Source organism: Rhinichthys klamathensis, unplaced genomic scaffold (genome assembly GCF_029890125.1).
Source record: "Rhinichthys klamathensis goyatoka isolate OS25496 unplaced genomic scaffold, OSU_Roscu_1.1 h1tg000111l_1, whole genome shotgun sequence".
NCBI lineage: Eukaryota > Metazoa > Chordata > Actinopteri > Cypriniformes > Leuciscidae > Rhinichthys > Rhinichthys klamathensis.
Genome location: NW_026606649.1, coordinates 15,486,263 through 15,505,300, shown reverse-complemented (window position 1 = coordinate 15,505,300; position 19,038 = coordinate 15,486,263). Strand labels below are relative to the sequence as shown.

Sequence of the window (19,038 nt, the reverse complement as noted above, 5' to 3'; positions counted from 1 at the left end):
TTGCGCCTCCTTTCTAAGGCCGTCGACCAACTCGGCCTGGATTGGTCACCGCCTAAGGAGCCCGCGCCCAATAGGCTTGACGGCTGTTTCCTCCAAAGCCGCCGCCCACCACCCGTTTCCAGATCTGCGCCTTTCCTGCCGGAGCTGCACACTGAGCTCTCGAAGTCGTGGAACGCTCCATTCTCCGCGAGGCTCCACTCACATGTCTCCTCGGCGCTCTCCCAAGTGGACGGCGCCGCCGAGAAGGGGTACAAAGCTATCCCCCCAGTGGAGGAGGCGGTCGCAGCGCACCTTTGTCCGCCCTCTGCGAGATGGCGCTCAAAGTCTGCCCTCCTGTCCAAAGCCTGCAGGACCACCTCAGCCCTTGTCGGCCACGCATTTTCTACCGCCGGACAAGCTGCTTCCGCCCCGCACTCGATGGCTGTAGATCCTCCAAGCTGATCTCCTCCGCGAATGGGATGAGAGAAGCAAGGACCCAGCCGCCATCACGGATTTAAGGAGCGCGACGGACCTCACCCTTCGTGCTACTAAATCCGCGGCTCAGGCGATCGGCAGATGCATGGCCTCGCTCACCGTCACAGAGAGGCACTTATGGTTGACGCTTGCGGATATGAGGGACTCTGAGCGTTCCGCGTTTCTCGACGCGCCACTCTCCCCTACTGGTCTCTTCGGCCCAGCGGTAAACGGGATCGTCGACCACTTCTCCGAAGTGCAGAAGACCTCGCAGGCCATGAACCTCTTTCTGCCTTGACGCTCGAGCTCCGCTGCAAGCCGCCCATGTGAACCGCCTGCACGGAATGTTAGCCAGCGTCCAGCTCAGCCCCAGCCTTCGCAGCGGTGACAGGGCAGCCGCCCTAGATCGCGCTCGTCCAGCCGCCCCAGGCCGCCTCCCCCCCAGGGACCCCGGCCCAGGATCGCGCTGAAGCCCAAGCACGCGAAGTCCTCCAAGCCACAACAGAGAGGAAAAAATGGCTGGGTCTCGCCGCGGTCGGACCACCGTCAAAATATCTCGTCCTGTCAGTCCCCTAAGAGAAGGCTACTGCAGATGTAGTTTTAGCAGCCAACGAGTCGGCAACACAGCCCGCTCGCCTGCACACAACCGCCGTTTTCACGGCGACCCACAGAAATCTCAAAAAGAGTATAATTTCTGGCAAACCGGCTCACGCCGATGGTGTTTTAAGTGTAGAAAAAGTGCCCACAAAGCAGTGCTTACCCCTACACATAAACACGGTGCCCCACGTGTCTCACACACCCACAGAGCCCACTCTCATAAAGCTGGCAGAAGCCACTCGAGTGATAGATGTAGAGAATGTGCCCACAGATTTGTGCTCACACCTACTCACTGCCTGCTCTGTCACACGGCAACGGCCTCACAGCGGCCGAGTTATGAATGTAAGTCACGTGCCCGCCCGCGAGCGCTTAGCTTACTGACAAACGCTTCGCCCCAGGCTCCGCTCGCACAAAATATTATCACAAAATGTTCCCAACTCCCAGTCGACGGGTCATTACAAGCGATACAGACAGTCTCCGCTGTCAGCGACCCGCCGTTCCTGAGATCCGAGGGCGCACGCGCCTCGCACACACCTCCGGTTCAGCTTCCCGAGCCCGCGATGAGAGGCGATCGGAACCCGGAGTCCATTCTGCCCCTAGCTATACATGTAAAAGCATGGGAGGCTATTCCAGGAGTGTCATAATGGGTGCTGAGCACTATAAGTCAGGGCTATTCACTTCAGTTCGCTCGCCGTCCCCCTCGCTTTCGAGTACGGACCGAGACGAAAGTGAAAGCGGATGTAGCGCATCTACTCCGCGCAGAAATAGCCACACTGCTGTGCAAAGGCGCCATAGAACCAGTACCTCCTTCTCTGAGCGAGTCAGGCTTTTACAGCCGTTATTTTCTCGTACCCAAGAAGGACGGAGCTCTAAGACCTATCATAGATCTGAGATATTTGAACAAAGCTCTCATGAGACGGCCGTTCAAAATGCTCACGACCAGACAAATTCTCGCGCAAGTTCGCCCGAGAGACTGGTTTATCTCTCTCGATCTGAAAGATGCATACTTTCAGATTCCGATAGTCGCCCGTCACAGGCCATTCTTGAGATTCGCCTTCGACGGTCGGGCATATCAATACACCGTCCTACCGTTCGGCCTGTCTTTAGCACCCCGTACATTTACGAAGTGCATGGATGCGGCTCTCGCCCCCTTGAGAGGAAAAGGGCTGCGAATCCTGAACTATTTGGACGACTGGCTGATTCTAGCGCAGTCAGAGATGGAACTGTTATCTCACAGAATTGTGCTTCTCAGTCATCTGGAAAGCCTGGGTCTCTCGGTCAACTGGACCAAGAGCTCATTACTGCCCGGTCAGTCAGTTTCCTTTCTAGGAATAGAACTGGACTCTGTGGCTATGACGGCCCGTTTATCGACACAGCGCGCGCGCACCGTGTTCGACACCTGGCTGCATCTTTCCAGGAGAGCAGCAGCGCTTCTCTGAAGACATTCTAGAGAATGCTGGGCTATATGGCATCGGCCTCGGCTGTCCTTCAGCTGGGCCTGCTGCGCATGCGCCCGCTACAGCGCTGGCTGAACGCCCAAGTGCCTCACCAGGCATGGGCTTCAGGTCGCAGACGGATCAGAGTGACTCAGAGCTGCGTTTCGGCTCTGCAGCCCTGGTTAGCGGCCGACTGGTACCAGCGGGGTGTGACAACGGGAGCCGTCTCGTACCGAAAGGTCATCTCGACGGACGGCTCCAACCTAGGTTGGGGCGCCCTTTTCGAGGGCAGACCGGTCTTTGGCCTCTGGTCAGACCAGGAGAGATGTTTCCATATAAACTGTCTTTTCAAAGAACGAGGATGCGCTGGCCCAAACCTGGCCCAGCCTCCCCCTTTATGCTTTCCCTCCGGTCTCTCTGTTACCACAGGTAATCAAGAGGATTAGGGAAACGCGCCACACGGTGCTCCTTATAGCCCCGCGAAGGGAGAACTAAATCTGGTTCCCGGAGCTGATGCGGCTGTCACACACAGCCCCTTGGCCGATTCCGGTGAGGAGGGACCTCCTCTCTCAAGCCCGCGGCTCAATCTGGCATCCCCATCCAGAGCACTGGTCTCTGCACGCATGGGTAATCAACGGATACCCGTTGTCTTGCCAGAAGGAGTGATGAACACGATTACGCAATCCAGAGCCCCCTCTACGAGGCGCTTTACGCGTCTAAATGGTCTGTGTTCTCCAAATGGTGTGCCGATAGAGATCTAGACCCACGAACGTGTGGGGTCCCGTGGTTGCTTGGCTTCCTTCAAGAGCTGTTGGATAAGGGCAGGTCCCCATCCACGCTTAAAGTATATGTGGTGGCCGTCGCAGCGTTCACTGAGTCGATGAGTGGTCAGTTAATAGGAAGAAACGAGCTTGTCATCCGCTTCCTTAGAGGAGCCAGAAGGATGAACCCCCGCGACCCCCGTCGGTTCCCATGTGGGATCTTTCATTGGTCCTATAGGCCCTGAAAGCTTTCCCCTTTGAACCGTTAGACTCCGTGGACCTAAAGTACCTCTCGCTCAAAGCCGTTTTTCTGACAGCTCTGTCATCAGTTAAACGTGTAGGGGATTTACACGCGCTATCTGTTAGCGCTGCGTGTCTTGAGTTTGGGCCAAATGACTCCAAAGTCATCCTCAAGCCAAGGCACGGTTATGTCCCAAAAGTGTTGGGCACTCCCTTTAGAGCGCAGGTCATTTCTCTCTCGGCTCTGCCAGTATCCGATAGTGAGGGCGATGTTAATCTCCTCTGCCCTGTCAGGGCGCTGAGGGCTTACATTACGTGCTCCGCCCCTTTCAGGCGTTTGGAACAGCTTTTCGTTTCATTTGGTGGGCGCAACAGGGGTCTCGCCGCCTCGAAACAGAGCCTCTCCAGATGGATAGTGGAAGCTATCGCATCCGCCTATGGGTGTAAAGGCCTGCAATGCCCCCTGGGCATCAGGGCGCACTCCACTAGAGGTGTGGCCTCGTCGTGGGCTTGGTCCAGCAGAATTTCCATTCACGACATTTGTGAGGCGGCAGGCTGGGCCTCTCCGTCTACTTTTGTCAGGTTTTATAACCTGGAAGTTCCCGCCCTGCAGGCTAGACTTCTGTCAGTATGAGATGTGTGTATGTCTTGCCCAGACTTATCATGCGCAGACTACTCTCACGCGATTCTGGCTCTCCTGGTTGAGCCGCACTGTACGGTGAATATTATATGGATATATTATATATTATATGCTATAACATGTGCTGGCCCGCACTGCTGGCCACCTGTTTCCCACTTATCTATGTTCCCCGGGAATCCCTGGGACTCATGAAGTGGATGCTGGGCGCGCACGGCGTTGACAATGGGTTCCCGTAGTGTAAGCAACTTACGCAATACAAGAGAACCTCTCATAAGAGAACGTACTCGGTTACGTACGTAACCTCGGTTCTCTATAGTAGAGGGAACGAGTATTGCGTAACCCGACTGTGCAGGCGCCAAGAGTGAATTTTCGCTTTAGCTGATGAAACCAGTGATGCAGCCCCCGAGCTCGTCTTTTATACACTAAGCCACCCCCCCTTTCTGGCGGGCTGTGACGTCACGCGCTAGGCTCAGCGGTAGGCTGCAGCAGTTTCCGCAGGGCAGCCAATGGGCACGCAAGATAGCCTGCTCTAGATCTGCTGGCTGCTGCACTGCGTTGACAATATATGAAAAATTAAGGTTAATTTTTGGCTTCAATATCTCGAGAAAAGATGACTTTACTCGTAGCGTGAGCAACTTACGCAATACTGGTTCCCTCTACTAGAGAGAACCGAGGTTACGTACGTAACCGAGTACTTTTTTTCAGTAGTTGTCAGTCTGTGTTTGTGGAATATTTCCCATAAATTTTCCCCAAGTCTAAATCCTTTCTATAAAGGAAGGATTTTGAGGATTTTAGTGCATTTTCACTAGGTTTTGAAGTCTTGGTAATAAAAATGTAATGTCCTTTAAAAAAAACTTTTTGTCCTGAAAATACTCAATGGGTTTACTATAAAAATGTATGTAATTGTGTCAATATATCAGTGATTTTGAAGGTTTCACTGTGAATAGACACACAAATTTGTTAACAACTTTGGGGATTATCGAACCTCAATTTATTGTCCTGGCTTAAAAAAAAAAACAAAAAAAACCTTTATGCATTGAATTTACACATTAATTGTTTTTATATTTAAAAAAATATTTTATATATTTTTTATTTAGACATTTATAAAAATAAAAATTAAATATCTGTTTTTTTTTTGTTTACTTTGAATATCCTATTCATTAAATAATCTTTAAAAAGTTTCACAGTTTCCACAATAATATTAAGCACTACAACTGTTGTCAACATTATTATTTATAATAAAATGCTTCTTGAGCAGCAAATCAATGTATTACTATATACAAAATAATGATGTGACACTGAAGACTGAAGTCGTGACTGCTGAAAATTCAGCTTTGTCATAAAATATATTTTAATTGAAAACAGTTCTTTAAAATTTTAATAATATTTCACAATATCACTGTTTTAAAGTATTTTTGATCAAATAAATGCAGCGTTGGTGAGCATTACAGAATTCTTTCAAAAACATTTAAAAACGCACCACCTGACCACAAACTTTTGAACAGCAGAGTAAGTATTGTTTACAAAGGTTATCTCTGGAGATTATAATTAAAAATACAAATTCAAAGTTCTTTTGAAGGAAAAAAGCTGAATATATCTGAACTCTGAAGTGCAGGTACCTTCTGTCGGGGAGGAAGTAGATTTTGACGTAGGGATTCCTAGGCCGCCCGTCTTCTCGTGAAGGGAGATCTTTGGCGCCCAGGATAGTGACAATGAGTTGATGTCCCACTTTATCGTACCATAGCTTGACCTGCAGGAAGACACGGACTCTCTTAGGTGGTATGTAACGAAAGCTTACCCCAGAGGTTCCAGGGCAGCCCTGCAGAAGCGTCACATGCTTGGCAGAACTTTCCCAGAGCAGGTACAGCACCAGCACACACCAACTAAATCAAGCTAACTACCTCTCAAGATCAACTTTGATGATCAACTAAATTCACCACAAAAAAAAAAAAAAAAAAAACGAAATTCAAACTATTTCTAAACACTGAATCACATAGTTTGATACCACAATGTTTCTGGGGGCTGACTTTTTGATGCACTTAATATTCCAGGTTGAATACAGCTTCATTATCACAGAATCTTTTTTTGACTTGCATCTCAGTTTGTAAAAACTTTTGTTTACAGTAAACATACTGTATTGCACTTACTATGGGGAAAGACATCATCTAAATTAAAAGCGATTAAAACCCTTTGCCTTTTGAGGGAATATGGGCTGTGTTGAATGACGACACTTTGGAGAACTACTCCAGCGTGACAGTGTCTGAAGCACGTGTGAAACTAGTCCAATCCTGATTGGCATTGTGCCGTGACGTAGCTAGTGACGGTGCACCACGGAAGCTACAAAGGTAAGCTGGCACACAATAGCATCATCTTCTGTTCTTCAGCAAGTGATCTGTGTGTGTGTGTGAGACTGTCATTTAAAGTTCTATGTCCTATTTGGTGTTGTTTATCCTGACAAAAGAAAGAAATTATGGCGAGTAAGATAGCTACAAAAAGTGTGTGCCTCCCTGACCCAGATACATCACGGGAGGGGACACACACAAGTTTTGTGTTCTCTGCCTGGGAGCAGAGCATGCATGGGCAGCTCTCGAGGGGGGGCTGCCTGTACTCACTGTGAGCAGCTGCCGATCAGGATGTTCCTCTCCCACCTCCAAGTTCACGTTCCTCAGGGTTCGGGACCTGCATCTGCCGAGGCAGTGCGGCATCTTAAAATCATGGTATTCGCAAATGGAACTTGCAGAAGAGGTGGAGACAGCTTCGGCCCTTTCTCTTCCATCATCTGCAGGTTCCAGCCCTCGCATTTGGGATACGGAAGCCTGCTCTGCGGCTTCATCCACCCCGAGCAAGTGCTCAATGCTTGAGTTCTTCAGTTCTGAGGAATTGGAAGCTCTCAGCATTGAGGCGGGGGATATTGAGGATTTGCTACCCTCTTCCCCCACTTATGTGGAACTGGTTGAGGTTGTGACTTGTGCGTGGTAGCTTGCTTTTTCATTTAGTTTCTACAGAACTCAGTTTGGCTAGCAGATAAAAGCTTTCTGTTAAGCCAAGCACAACCTCAGCGCCGAGGCTTACCGATCTTTCACGATCTCCATGTAGAGTTATTGAGATGGAAGAAGTTGTTCTCTTCCTGCTTATCGAGCCCATCAGCAAATGTGTATTCCAACATAATGGGCTCCATGGCAGCATTGGTGGCAATGGAGAGGCATTTGTGGTTGAACCTCTTCATCAAGGAGAGGGATAGAACATTCCTCCTTGATGCCCCGCTGTCACCTTCTGGCCTCTTCGGTGAAACTGTAAGTTCAGTCGCTGAAAGGTTTCAGGAGGTGAAACGTCTATCCCCTCGCACCTTCACAACGTACGTGGATGCAGCACTGGCTCCTCTGAGACTCCAGGGCATTTGTGTGCTCAATTACATAGACGACTGGTTGATTTTAGCCCAGTCCCGACAGATGGCGGTTTGACATCAAGATGTTGTTCTTGCCCACATAAGGCGCTTGGGGCTTAGGCTCAATTACAAGAAGAGCGTGTTATCTCCCCTTCAGAAAATTACCTTTCTCTGGGTAGTTTGGGATTCCACTACAATGCGGGCACGTTTGTCTCCCACTCGTATCAAGTATATTATGACGGCAGTAACCAGGATCAATCTAGGCCAAGCCATCACTGTAAAACATTAAAAGATTGCTGGGGCTCATGGCAGCTGCGTCCAATGTAATATATTTTGGCCTGCTGTAAATGAGACCCCTGCAGTGGTGGCTCAAAACCAAGGGGTTTTCCCAGAGATGGTGGAGTTAACCCTCTGAGGATAGGTCCTGCTGGATTTTTTCCTTATAACGGCAGAAACAACTCAAAATACTCTGTCATTTTTGGGGATACAGATAAAGTATAAAAGTTTAAACTATAAAGTTTCTTTAAATCTACTTTTATTTGTGTACACTCACAATAACAACAAAACTTTGTGCTTTTGTAAAACAAAGAAAAAAATCAGGGTACGCTTTCTGCCGTCTCAGTCTCTGGGTAATTCTTTCTGAAACATTTCATAAAAATGAGCCGGAACTCACCGAATACTTGCCACACAGACATAAGAGATGCGTTTCGACAGACAACCCACTGTCCGCTGTGGTTATCCCTCAGGCAATGCAGCTCCACTGGGGCTGGATGCCATGTTACAGGCGTGGCCGAGCCGAGTGCTTTGGGTCTCCCAAGAAGGAGTCCCCAATGCCTTAACCTCTGTTGATCAGGACACACTCTATGAGGAGTCTTACATCCTCGAAAGCTCTATTATCGGGGGGTTCCTTCCAAGAAGTCTGTGAAGACATTTATGAGATTCTACAGTCTGGAGTCCCTTTGCCACACCTCCTGAATGCTTGAGAGCGGCTTGCTTCAGCCTACCAGAAGCTGAGGCTGTTGTGTGCTGGCTTACCTTTGTAGCTTCCGTGGTGCGCCATCACACGGTACGTAACGACGCATATATATAATATATATATATATATATATATATATATATATATATATATATATATATATATATATATATATATATTATTATAGTTTAAATACTATAATAAAATATAAATAAAACTGCTGTTTTGAATGAACAGCCATGTTAAAGACTAACAATATACAGGTCCTTCTAAAAAAATTAGCATATTGTGATAAAGTTCATTATTTTCCATAATGTAATGATAAAAATTAAACTTTCATATATTTTAGATTCATTGCACACCAACTGAAATATTTCAGGTCTTTTATTGTTTTAATACTGATGATTTTGGCATACAGCTCATGAAAACCCAAAATTCCTGTCTCAAAAAATTAGCATATCATGAAAAGGGTCTCTAAACAAGCTATTAACCTAATCATCTGAATCAACTAATTAACTCTAAACACCTGCAAAAGATTCCTGATGCTTTTAAAAACTCCCAGCCTGTTTCATTACTCAAAACCGCAATCATGGGTAAGACTGCCGACCTGACTGCTGTCCAGAAGGCCATCATTGAAACATCAAGAAACAGCGGCAGAAGCCCCTGACCTGGGGCTACAGAGAAGCAGCACTGGACTGTTGCTCAGTTTTGCATGTCATTCGGAAATCAAGGTGCCAGAGTCTGGAGGAAGACTGGGGAGAAGGAAATGCCAAAATGCCTGAAGTCCAGTGTCAAGTACCCACAGTCAGTGACGGTCTGGGGTGCCATGTCAGCTGCTGGTGTTGGTGCACTGTGTTTTATCAAGGGCAGGGTCAATGCAGCTAGCTATCAGGAGATTTTGGAGCACTTCATGCTTCCATCTGCTGAAAAGCTTTATGGAGATGAAGATTTCATTTTTCAGCACGACCTGGCACCTGCTCACAGTGCCAAAACCACTGGTAAATGGTTTACTGACCATGGTATTACTGTGCTCAATTGGCCTGCCAGCTCTCCTGACCTGAACCCCATAGAGAATCTGTGGGATATTGTGAAGAGAAAGTTGAGAGACGGAAGACCCAACACTCTGGATGAGCTTAAGGCCGCTATCGAATTGATAGCAGTCATTTCTGCAAAAGGATTCCCGACCAAGTATTGACTATTGAGTGCATAACTGAACATAATTATTTGAAGGTTGACTTTTTTTTTTGGTAATAAAAACACTTCTTTTATTGGTCGGATGAAATATGCTATTTTTTTTAGACAGGAATTTTGGGTTTTCATGAGCTGTATGCCAAAATCATCAGTATTAAAACAATAAAAGACCTGAAATATTTCAGTTGGTGTGCAATGAATCTAAAATATATGAAAGTTTAATTTTTATCATTACATTATGGAAAATAATGAACTTTGTCACAATATGCTAATTTTTTGAGAAGGACCTGTACATGGTAACATGAGACTAGTGTTCGTTTCACAGTTACGTTTCACAGACAAGGTTAGTAACAAACTCTAATGACAAGACCAGACACAGGCAAACCCAGTGAGTTTTACACAATGGTCTACATTCATGATGACAATTTACATTACAACAAAATTATTTTAGAAATGGTTTACACATACAAATTCACTCATGTTTTCACACTTGCCCAATACAGCTAATTCATGAAAGAATATCGGAAGGACACCTTTAATGTAAATGTGTTTTTACTTTTCTTTTACAAACTGAGGGACAAGTTTTTGGAAGAATCTGCAGTATGCCACATCAATATATATTAAACTGCATTTAACCCAAAATATTAGAGGGGAACTACAACTTGTCTATGATTTCTGAAATCTTGCATGTTAGGCTTAGGATTTGAACAGTTGTTTGTGTGCTAGTCTGGGTTGTGGAATATTCCATTTCTCATTGGCTGGCCAGGGGATGAGGGCGTGTCTACCACAAATCTCGTCCAATCAGATGACTCAAATGTAGTCACAATTTGTCACATTTATTCTAAAACTGACAGACACTTTCAAAGCCCAGCAATCCAAATCAGATCAAATACCACACAAGAGACTAAGCAAAGGAAAAGTTAACATAAAACAAATCATTTTTTAAACTTTGTGTGATTATCTAATTTCAACCCAAACTAGAATTTAAATGAAGCAGCTTTGAAAGTCTCAGTTGCATCTATCTAGGAATGAAATAAACTAAATATTAATTCTCATACATGCATACTACAATTATCCTAAAAACCAAGAAGGGCAAAAACTGGAAGGTTTTGAAACTGGCGGACAAAAATATGAATAAATAAATCATTAAATAATCAGATTCATCTCGCCAAAAATTATTAATTTATCCTGAAATAAATTAATTAGCAGTTAAATAAATCTAAACTTACATGTCCTTACTTGAATAAACAATTAAATCAAAAGTCACATGTATTCATTTATTTAGAAATAATTAAATCAGTGTTAATCAGTATAATGAGTTAAAAGGTGCTTATTTGTTTATTTATTTATTAAAGGCAGTGTAGGCAATTTGCTCCAGAATTATAATTGTTTTGTTATGCTGGTTGAAAGTCTCCACATCCTGATAGCAATCACTACGTTAAGTGCTCTAAATGTATTTATATGTATATATATCGTCTGTAGAAGGCATAGAACCACACAATGTTTGTCCAATCATTGCATTCGGTCCATTTATGTGTTTCAATGGCAACACTATCAATGGTGTAATGAATCTGCCGCAGTCAGGTGGTACAAGTCAGTGCTCTTTAAGTTGTTTATGCTCATTATTACAGTACTGTAATGCTATGTGCGTTGAGACATGAGGTACTTTAATGCCGTTTCTCTACTCGTGAAGCTTTGAAAACTCTGCTGTGTGCATTCATGTGTTTTGAAGGAGGCGTGGCTTTGGAGAGCACTCTGAAGGGAGGGTGGGATCTCATGCTTTCAAAGCTAACTTGCTATTGCTAGCCACTCCGAAAATTGCCTACCCTACCTTTAAATCAAATAATGAAATGCTTCAATTTGTTTGTAATATTTCATATATCCAATTGGACAATTTGTTTTGTAATGTAATTACCTTTTTGTTTTTTGCATAGAAAAATAGTATTTTGTCACGTTTAATAACACTAGGTTTGCTTCCCGAATGACAAATTAAACATTTAATTATAAAATTTTGAGTACTTTGGTCCTCTATGAACACTTCTCAAGCATTGATAGTAGCTTAATTATCTCACTTCCAAGCATTTGCCCTTTTAGATCATTAGAGCTAAAAGAAACACTATATTGCATCTTTAGAGAGAACTTACTATTCTAAAACATACTCCATTACTAATGCATGCAGCAAAGCAACAGAAAGTGCTCAATACAGACTAGGGCAATCCAGGTAGCTTCCATTGCAAAAAACAGCAGGGGGAGGCTTCAGTCCAAACAAATTGTACCATTTGATTCTTACACAGATGTATCGAGGTCTGTGTTTTTATTAGTTGACTGCATCAGGAATAGGGTTGGGTACTGTTTGAATTTTAGCGATTCCGATTCTAATTCCCATTCTGCTTATCAATTCCGATTCTTATTGATTCCCAGTTTTGATTCCAATATGGTAAAAAAAAAAAACTTTTACATATCTTTGCAAAACATTCTGAAATACCATGAACGGTAACACTTTATTTTAGGGTTCAGTTCTCACTTTGAACTAGTTGCCTATTAGCTTGCATATTACTAGGATATTGGCTATTTATTAGTACTTATAAAGCACATATTTATGCTTTATATTCTGCATGACAAAAGTTATTCAGTCAAGATCAGTGAGTGATTTTCTTTTTCTTTCATTCTTTGATTAACAGTAATGACAGATAACAGCAGGTTTATTAGGCTGCTGTTACTTTACGACTTAATGCACAGATCCAATATACTTGTACACATGTGTTTTCTTTCTCAACGGTTTACTTTCACTTAAGGCGAGACACTACAGGTGAATAGGGTAATTTTTTAACTAGCAGATATCACCATGAAACTTTCCCAGTTGATTACCTACATTAAGATGAGAAAAAAAATGTATTACAAGTTTTCTGTAATTTAATGTTTAAATATGCAAATTAGGCATGATCTAATTAAATATGCGCTAATTTGCATATATTTCAAAAAATGAAATCTGAGTATTGGATAAAGCCAGGTTCAAAATTATTTTTTCATTGTGTTCACATATTAGATAGGAAAAAAATTACAGAGGGATTTATGGATATCTACTTTTGTTATCTTGTAAATCAGAATATACTGTCAATAGCCTTAAAAAATGATTTTTGCCATGTTTTTTGGAATAAAATGTTATATAAATCAGGCTTGGAATAATATATTTATAAATCCCTCTGTAAATGTCTTCATAATATAACTAGGTACAAGACTGGAAGGTTTGGTGTATGTAAGTGCTACTGAAGTGGAGATTTCGGACTTGGAGTATGAGAGAAAAGTCATTTTGAGAAAACTGGCTTTAAAGATTTAGCATCAGCCACTGAGATTGCGCATTTGCGCCATTTTACTTTCACGATTGGTTGCTGATAAAAAGGAAATGACCATATTTGGATCCGACAACATTGTACAGGAGAGAGTGAGCTTTCTAACGGTGTGTGTGATGACAGGGTGCAGACAGCGATCGCGGAGCAGCGGATGATTTAGATCGCCAACTTTTGATGAATTTATGAGAAATCTACAGACGCAAACAAAGTGTCGTAAAAAAAAAAGACCTAAATATGTATTTCGGACTCACCACAAGTCTGAAAGAAGACATGTTATTGAAGACAAATATTCCAAAATCTCAAAATTTACCAGTGAAAAAAAAAACTGTTTTTGCCTGCCGTGTCTCGCCTTAAGACATAACTGACTGTGTTTGTTTAAGATAGTATTTTGACAACAGTTTGTGTGTATTTGTCCGTTCAAGCGCAAGAAGACGTGAAAGAGAACTCAATTTAGAATTCATACACTATATGAGAGGTCAAATTTTGTGCGTGCGCTCTGGATGTCTCCAGCACCCAAGTGCCGAAATGAGTTTTATTTCGCGTCTTCTTGCTCTTGAATGGTTTTGAACCACAGGAATCGATAAGTGGAATCTATTCGATAAGTGGAATCTTTTTTTTTTTTTTTTTTAACAAGTATCCTTGGCCTAAAGTATCCGATTCCAGAAATGGAATTTATTTTTGATCCAAACCCTAATCGGGAAACAATAGTCTGAAAATCTAACATCACAATATCTAAATTTTCGAAAAACTACAGCAACAACTATTGGAGTTATTACAGTTAAATGATAAATCATTAGCAAGTGCTATTAAAGAATTAGTTCACTTAAAAATGAATATTCAACATTTACTCTCCCTCATATTGTTCCAAATATGTATTATTATTGTTTTTCTCTGTGAAACACAAATCAATGTTTGTTTTTTTAAATACTTGGCACATTAAGATGTCACTGCAGGTTTTTTTGTCAATGATGTCTTGTGTGCATAACATGCCAGGTTTAAACTACTTCTTATTTGTTACCCAGAAGAAAGCATGTCATATGGGTTTGCCTAAACTGTAGTCATTTGGTACAATTTGTTTATTTATCTATGAAGTTTAGAAAAATTTTCTACATTGGAAAATGCAATATTATCTTGAAAGTGTGGCAATTAACAGTGTATCTCTTCATTATAACACAGAACATAATATTTGATAGTACTGATACTCTTTGGCATTGATTTTTTTTTAAATTGTACTAAACATTTAAACTAGCAACATGCATTTCATACAAATAATTTCTTTAAAATATGATACAAATATAAAGTTCCATGTTACATGACAAAGAATGAAAAATTTCTGTCTAAAAAAATCCATTTAAAATTTAAAGAGACTTAATTTAGTAACTTACGCTAATTACAAAATCATGCCACATTTAAAAAGAGGGCAAAACAAATGTCTCTTTAAACTATTAAAACAGGTGTGTAATTCATGCAGAATATTTCAAGCCTCAACCAGATGGCTTTTCAATTAATTAAGCAAAAATCAGACTGCAATAATGAAACAGCTCTTATGAATTGTGGTTATCAATTGCAAGGGCAATGACATATTTGGGGGGGGGGGGGGGGGGAATAAAAACTGAACAAAAGAGCAAGGGGGAGAAACTTGGAATGCTGCCGTTTTCCTGCAGTGCATTTTCCAAATAACGCACAGAGAGAGTAATGAAGGATTGAGAAAGACTGCCAGAAATGAAAGAAAAGATTAAAAAAAGACTGAGCAGAGAAAGAGAGAGAGAAGTCTGATGATGTTACCTGGACCCTAGGGACAAAAGGCGTGGTTCTTCTACTAAGGCATGGACTCTGGATAAGCAAAATTAACAAAGAAAACAAAAGCAATACAACTAAACCAAAACTGCACAGAGGCACACAAATTAAAACAACCCATCTGAGAAGAAATTTAGCCTAACAGAGTGATGTAAGACAGCTCTTATTCATTTATCAAACTGCTTCATACTACAATATTACGAGAATCTTAAAGCTGAATTAACCTTAGGCTCATGTGTGAGTCCTGAATAGTGTCAAAAGATGATTCTTAACGCAATGCAAGTATGCTTATACAACCACAGTGACACATGTTGGTATGTACAGCTTGTGTAGAATACCTTTCAACTTTAAATGCCTTATAATGTTTCTCAATAATGTATACAGTCAACAACAACATGCAGCAATGATCAGTATATGTGTGTTTTCAGGTTTTAGGATAAATCTCCCTCATTCCAAACGAAAAGAAAACAAATTTACAACATCACAACCCATACCAAGAAAGAAGAACAGATACACGTCAGCGCAAAAACAGAAAAAAAAACACTTCTTTTACTATTATTGTTAATCAGCATTGCCTTTTTAAAAACAATCTCTCCACATTTAATATGTTCCCAATTGTTGCTACAGCTCATTTCCTTATTAAACAATTAAAAGGAACAATAATTGCTAATTGTTTCCCATGCCTGAAGCTATTTACTGTACTGTATGAAAGCACTAACACCTGGATGAAACTTACCTCACAGACGTCTCAGGCGTACAGTTAGGACCACTGATAATGCACACTGTGTAAATTATTCATACGCTTCCCCTAAGTTTCAAACTGCCGTTAAGACCGAGGTTGATCGTTAAAGTAGACTGAACAACTTCAGAGAAATGTACAGTAGCTACCCCTTCAAGGAATTGACTTTACCTAACATCCTGATCCACCTGCGCTGTGTCAGAGCTGACCTGCAGAGTCTACGTCAATCGGGTAACAAGCTTGAAAACTAAGATTACGTTTTCCATTACGGGATTCCTTCCAGAATCCAGGCTGATCTGTGACGGACACTGTCTCGGACTAAAACAACTGTCTAGAATCACATAATACACCTGCCCCAAACTATATATATATATCGCTAACTTTTTTAAATGTAATAAACGATTTTAATTAAATATAAATTGTTTTATATATCCTATGTTTAGCTCATTTAACTTTATAGCATAGAGCACAGATTTAACACAAAATGATTTATTTAAATTTCTCATTTGTAGCATTTAGTAGCATTTAGCATTCCACAAACCTGAAATACAAGTATCAAAATTAAGTACAATTGTAATACACCGGCACAACCTAATTAGGGTTTATTTAAAAAAAAGCTAGTAATTAAGTTATATATTGTGCTAAAAATGTTATAAAATTACAATATTGTCACCACTTACTGAGTCCTGACTGTGGAGTGACTCATAACGTCTATTTCTAAATGAGCAATCTCTTGGGAATCCTCAAACATTTAGCTAATTATGACATTAACAGGTATTAAAAATACATTTTATGCTTCTAAATTAGAAAGAAGGAGAGTTTATCTCTTATTTATGTGGAACTAGATGTTAATGTATTTATGTATGTTAAAATTACAAAGAACAGCATTTTTTAAATTGTATTATAATTATTGGGCATGCAGTTTTTATGACCTCATATCAGGAGCGATCACATGAAATATCTGTATTTTTCAAAAATGAATTTGTCACACTGCAGGACTATTCAAATTAACCAGTGAAATAAAAAATCTGATAATAGTGGTGATTTTTGTATTTATTTGTAAACATGATTTTTCCCATATGCTTATAATACACTACAGTTCAAACGTTTGAGGTCAGTACGTTTTGTTTTAATGTTTTCCATAGAAGTCTGTAATTCTCTAATGTAAGGCTGCAATTATTTGCAAAACAGTAATATTGTGAAATATTATTACAATTTAAGTTATAATTTAAGTGTTTTCTATTTGAATATATTTGAAAATGTAATTATTCCTGTGATGAAAACAGCATTTATTTGAAATAGAAATCTTTACTTTAATGTCTATATTGCCACTTTTGACAATGTAATGCATCCATGCTGAATAAACTGATAAAAATAAATACAAATAACCTTTTGAACAGTAGTATAAATTAACTATATTCCTGATGTTGAAAAAAATGAATCATGTCCATTTGTCAACTCCGCACATACTCTTTTAAAGCTTTATAGAATCTTATCTACTATAACTCCTTGATCTGAGCCAATATCTGTGTGAATGAATAGTGTGTGCCGGCAAATGCCCTGGAGATGTATTGAAATAATGGCTAAACATCAAAGCTAGCACCATTTCATCAGAGAAACCCTGAGTTGAGCAGCCAAAGACAAGCAAAAGAAGTCTAGATATCAGTCAATTGTGCGGAGCATCTGAACAGATGCTGGTACTCACTGAGAGCTGTCCAGACAGATACTGAGGGTTGTCCCGATGCATGCCAGGACTCATGGGGGACGTGACAGAGATAGAGGGACCCATTTTTTGGGATTCGAAGGAACTTGAACCTAAAAAAAATAATGAATGAAGGTTTAGATCATTGATCCTCCTGCTAGCTAAAGCAATGCTAAAGTACTGATGTGTTTCAAACAAATATCAAAACCAACTAAACTTACTTGATTCAAGTTGTCCATGTGTGCTCTCTGGTATTCTAGGGACATCTCTACAAGGAAAGAGTGAAGAACATTTTAATGGAGAGCATCCCAACTATATGTCAGAAAGTAATCGGGAAGGTAAAAAATATCAAGCTTTGATTAAATATATATATATATATATATATATATATATATATATACTGTATATACTAGGGATGCCACAATTCTCAATATAATATTGAACCTTTCGGTACGACATCCACGGTTCAATACGTGCTTGTGAATTGCGTTTTTTTCAGTTTTACATTTAAATAATTTATGTGCGTTTTATTTCTCTCCGAATTGACTGTTTGTGTGTGCCTGTAAGTCTACGAGGTGAGATGAGGAAACTCCTCCCCGCGAGTAAATATTCAATCACTATGCTCTAAAGTTAGGGGGCGCGCGCGCGGCTTAACCATCATTCCACACTTTAACATGGCGAGTGGCGGTGAAGTGAGGCTGAGGAAGCACCGGCGTCTTTCAAATACGTGGTGTGGGGACATTTCGGTTTTGCCGTTGAGTATAATGCCGAGGAAGAAAAAACGGTAAACAAAAAAATGACTGTGTGCAAGCATTGTTTTACACGTGTAGCCATACTCAAACGGAAACGGAAACACTTTACTGAAGTGCAAGTATATTTATTTGAAATGGTCAATTTATGTTTACCAACTTCACATGTATGTTTACAGTATTTTCAAAATGTATGTGTTCCCCAGTTTGTACATGGGCTACCAGCAGCTGTGAAATGTCAGTGTTAATTTTATATTATACAATACACTAGGAACTAGTGGACTTTTCTTAGCTTTTAAGTAAAATAAAGGAGTATTGTAATAAATCGTTATTTTTTTTTTTTCTCCTTAACCTCTTACTGTTCCTATTGCCTAAGCATAGAATAACAAAAAAACACTCTCATGTATCAAGCTGTCAGAACCGAACCGAACCGAAAACCGTGGTTAAAAAACCGAGGTATGTATTGAACCGTGGGCTAACTGTATTGTTGCATCCCTAATATATACACTGCATATATTCTATGAAATGGTTTTAATCTCAATCATTTCAACCAAACAGCCATTTTTGTAATAGTTAATTCATAATAGTTATAAACAGCAATCTTATCCTGATTGTGTTTTAGGAAATATAATTACCAAATAAAAACATCATTAAAATATCAAATATTTACAATGGTAGGTAATTTTACTGTATATTGCCATAAAAATAATTTTAAATGCATCACTGATATATTGCCCAGCTCTTCAATGTTAACCTGAGCAGCTGACCATTTTGGTGATAGACTCTTAATTGCTGAAGGTAGAAAGAAATATCTAGCATTTTGAAAGACACAAACAATAATTTCAAAGCATGTCAAGATGTTCTCCTAAAGCACAGACCTGAAGCAGGACTTTCATTTCAAATCATGAATGTTGAAGTTTCCGCATGTGTGTGTGTGTGTGTGTGTGTGTGTGTGTATGTGAATATAAGCATTCATATGTTGAGCTACCACAGGCAATCCTTCTTCATAAGCCTCCATTGTC

General features: G+C 40.9%; 1 protein-coding gene across 16 annotated transcripts in view; it reads right to left on the bottom strand.

Moving 5' to 3' along the window:
- rims2b (regulating synaptic membrane exocytosis 2b) overlaps window positions 1–19,038 on the bottom strand; it is a 232,465-nt gene that overhangs the window by 80,190 nt on the left and 133,237 nt on the right. For all 16 annotated transcript variants that reach the window (XM_056254608.1, XM_056254605.1, XM_056254609.1 and 13 more), the window contains exons 11-14: window positions 17,489–17,535; window positions 17,271–17,380; window positions 14,815–14,862; window positions 5,747–5,877 (exon numbers count right to left, since the gene is read on the bottom strand). In XM_056254608.1, the coding sequence (XP_056110583.1) occupies window positions 5,747–5,877; window positions 14,815–14,862; window positions 17,271–17,380; window positions 17,489–17,535 (336 nt within the window). The remainder of the gene's footprint in view (window positions 1–5,746; window positions 5,878–14,814; window positions 14,863–17,270; window positions 17,381–17,488; window positions 17,536–19,038) is intronic.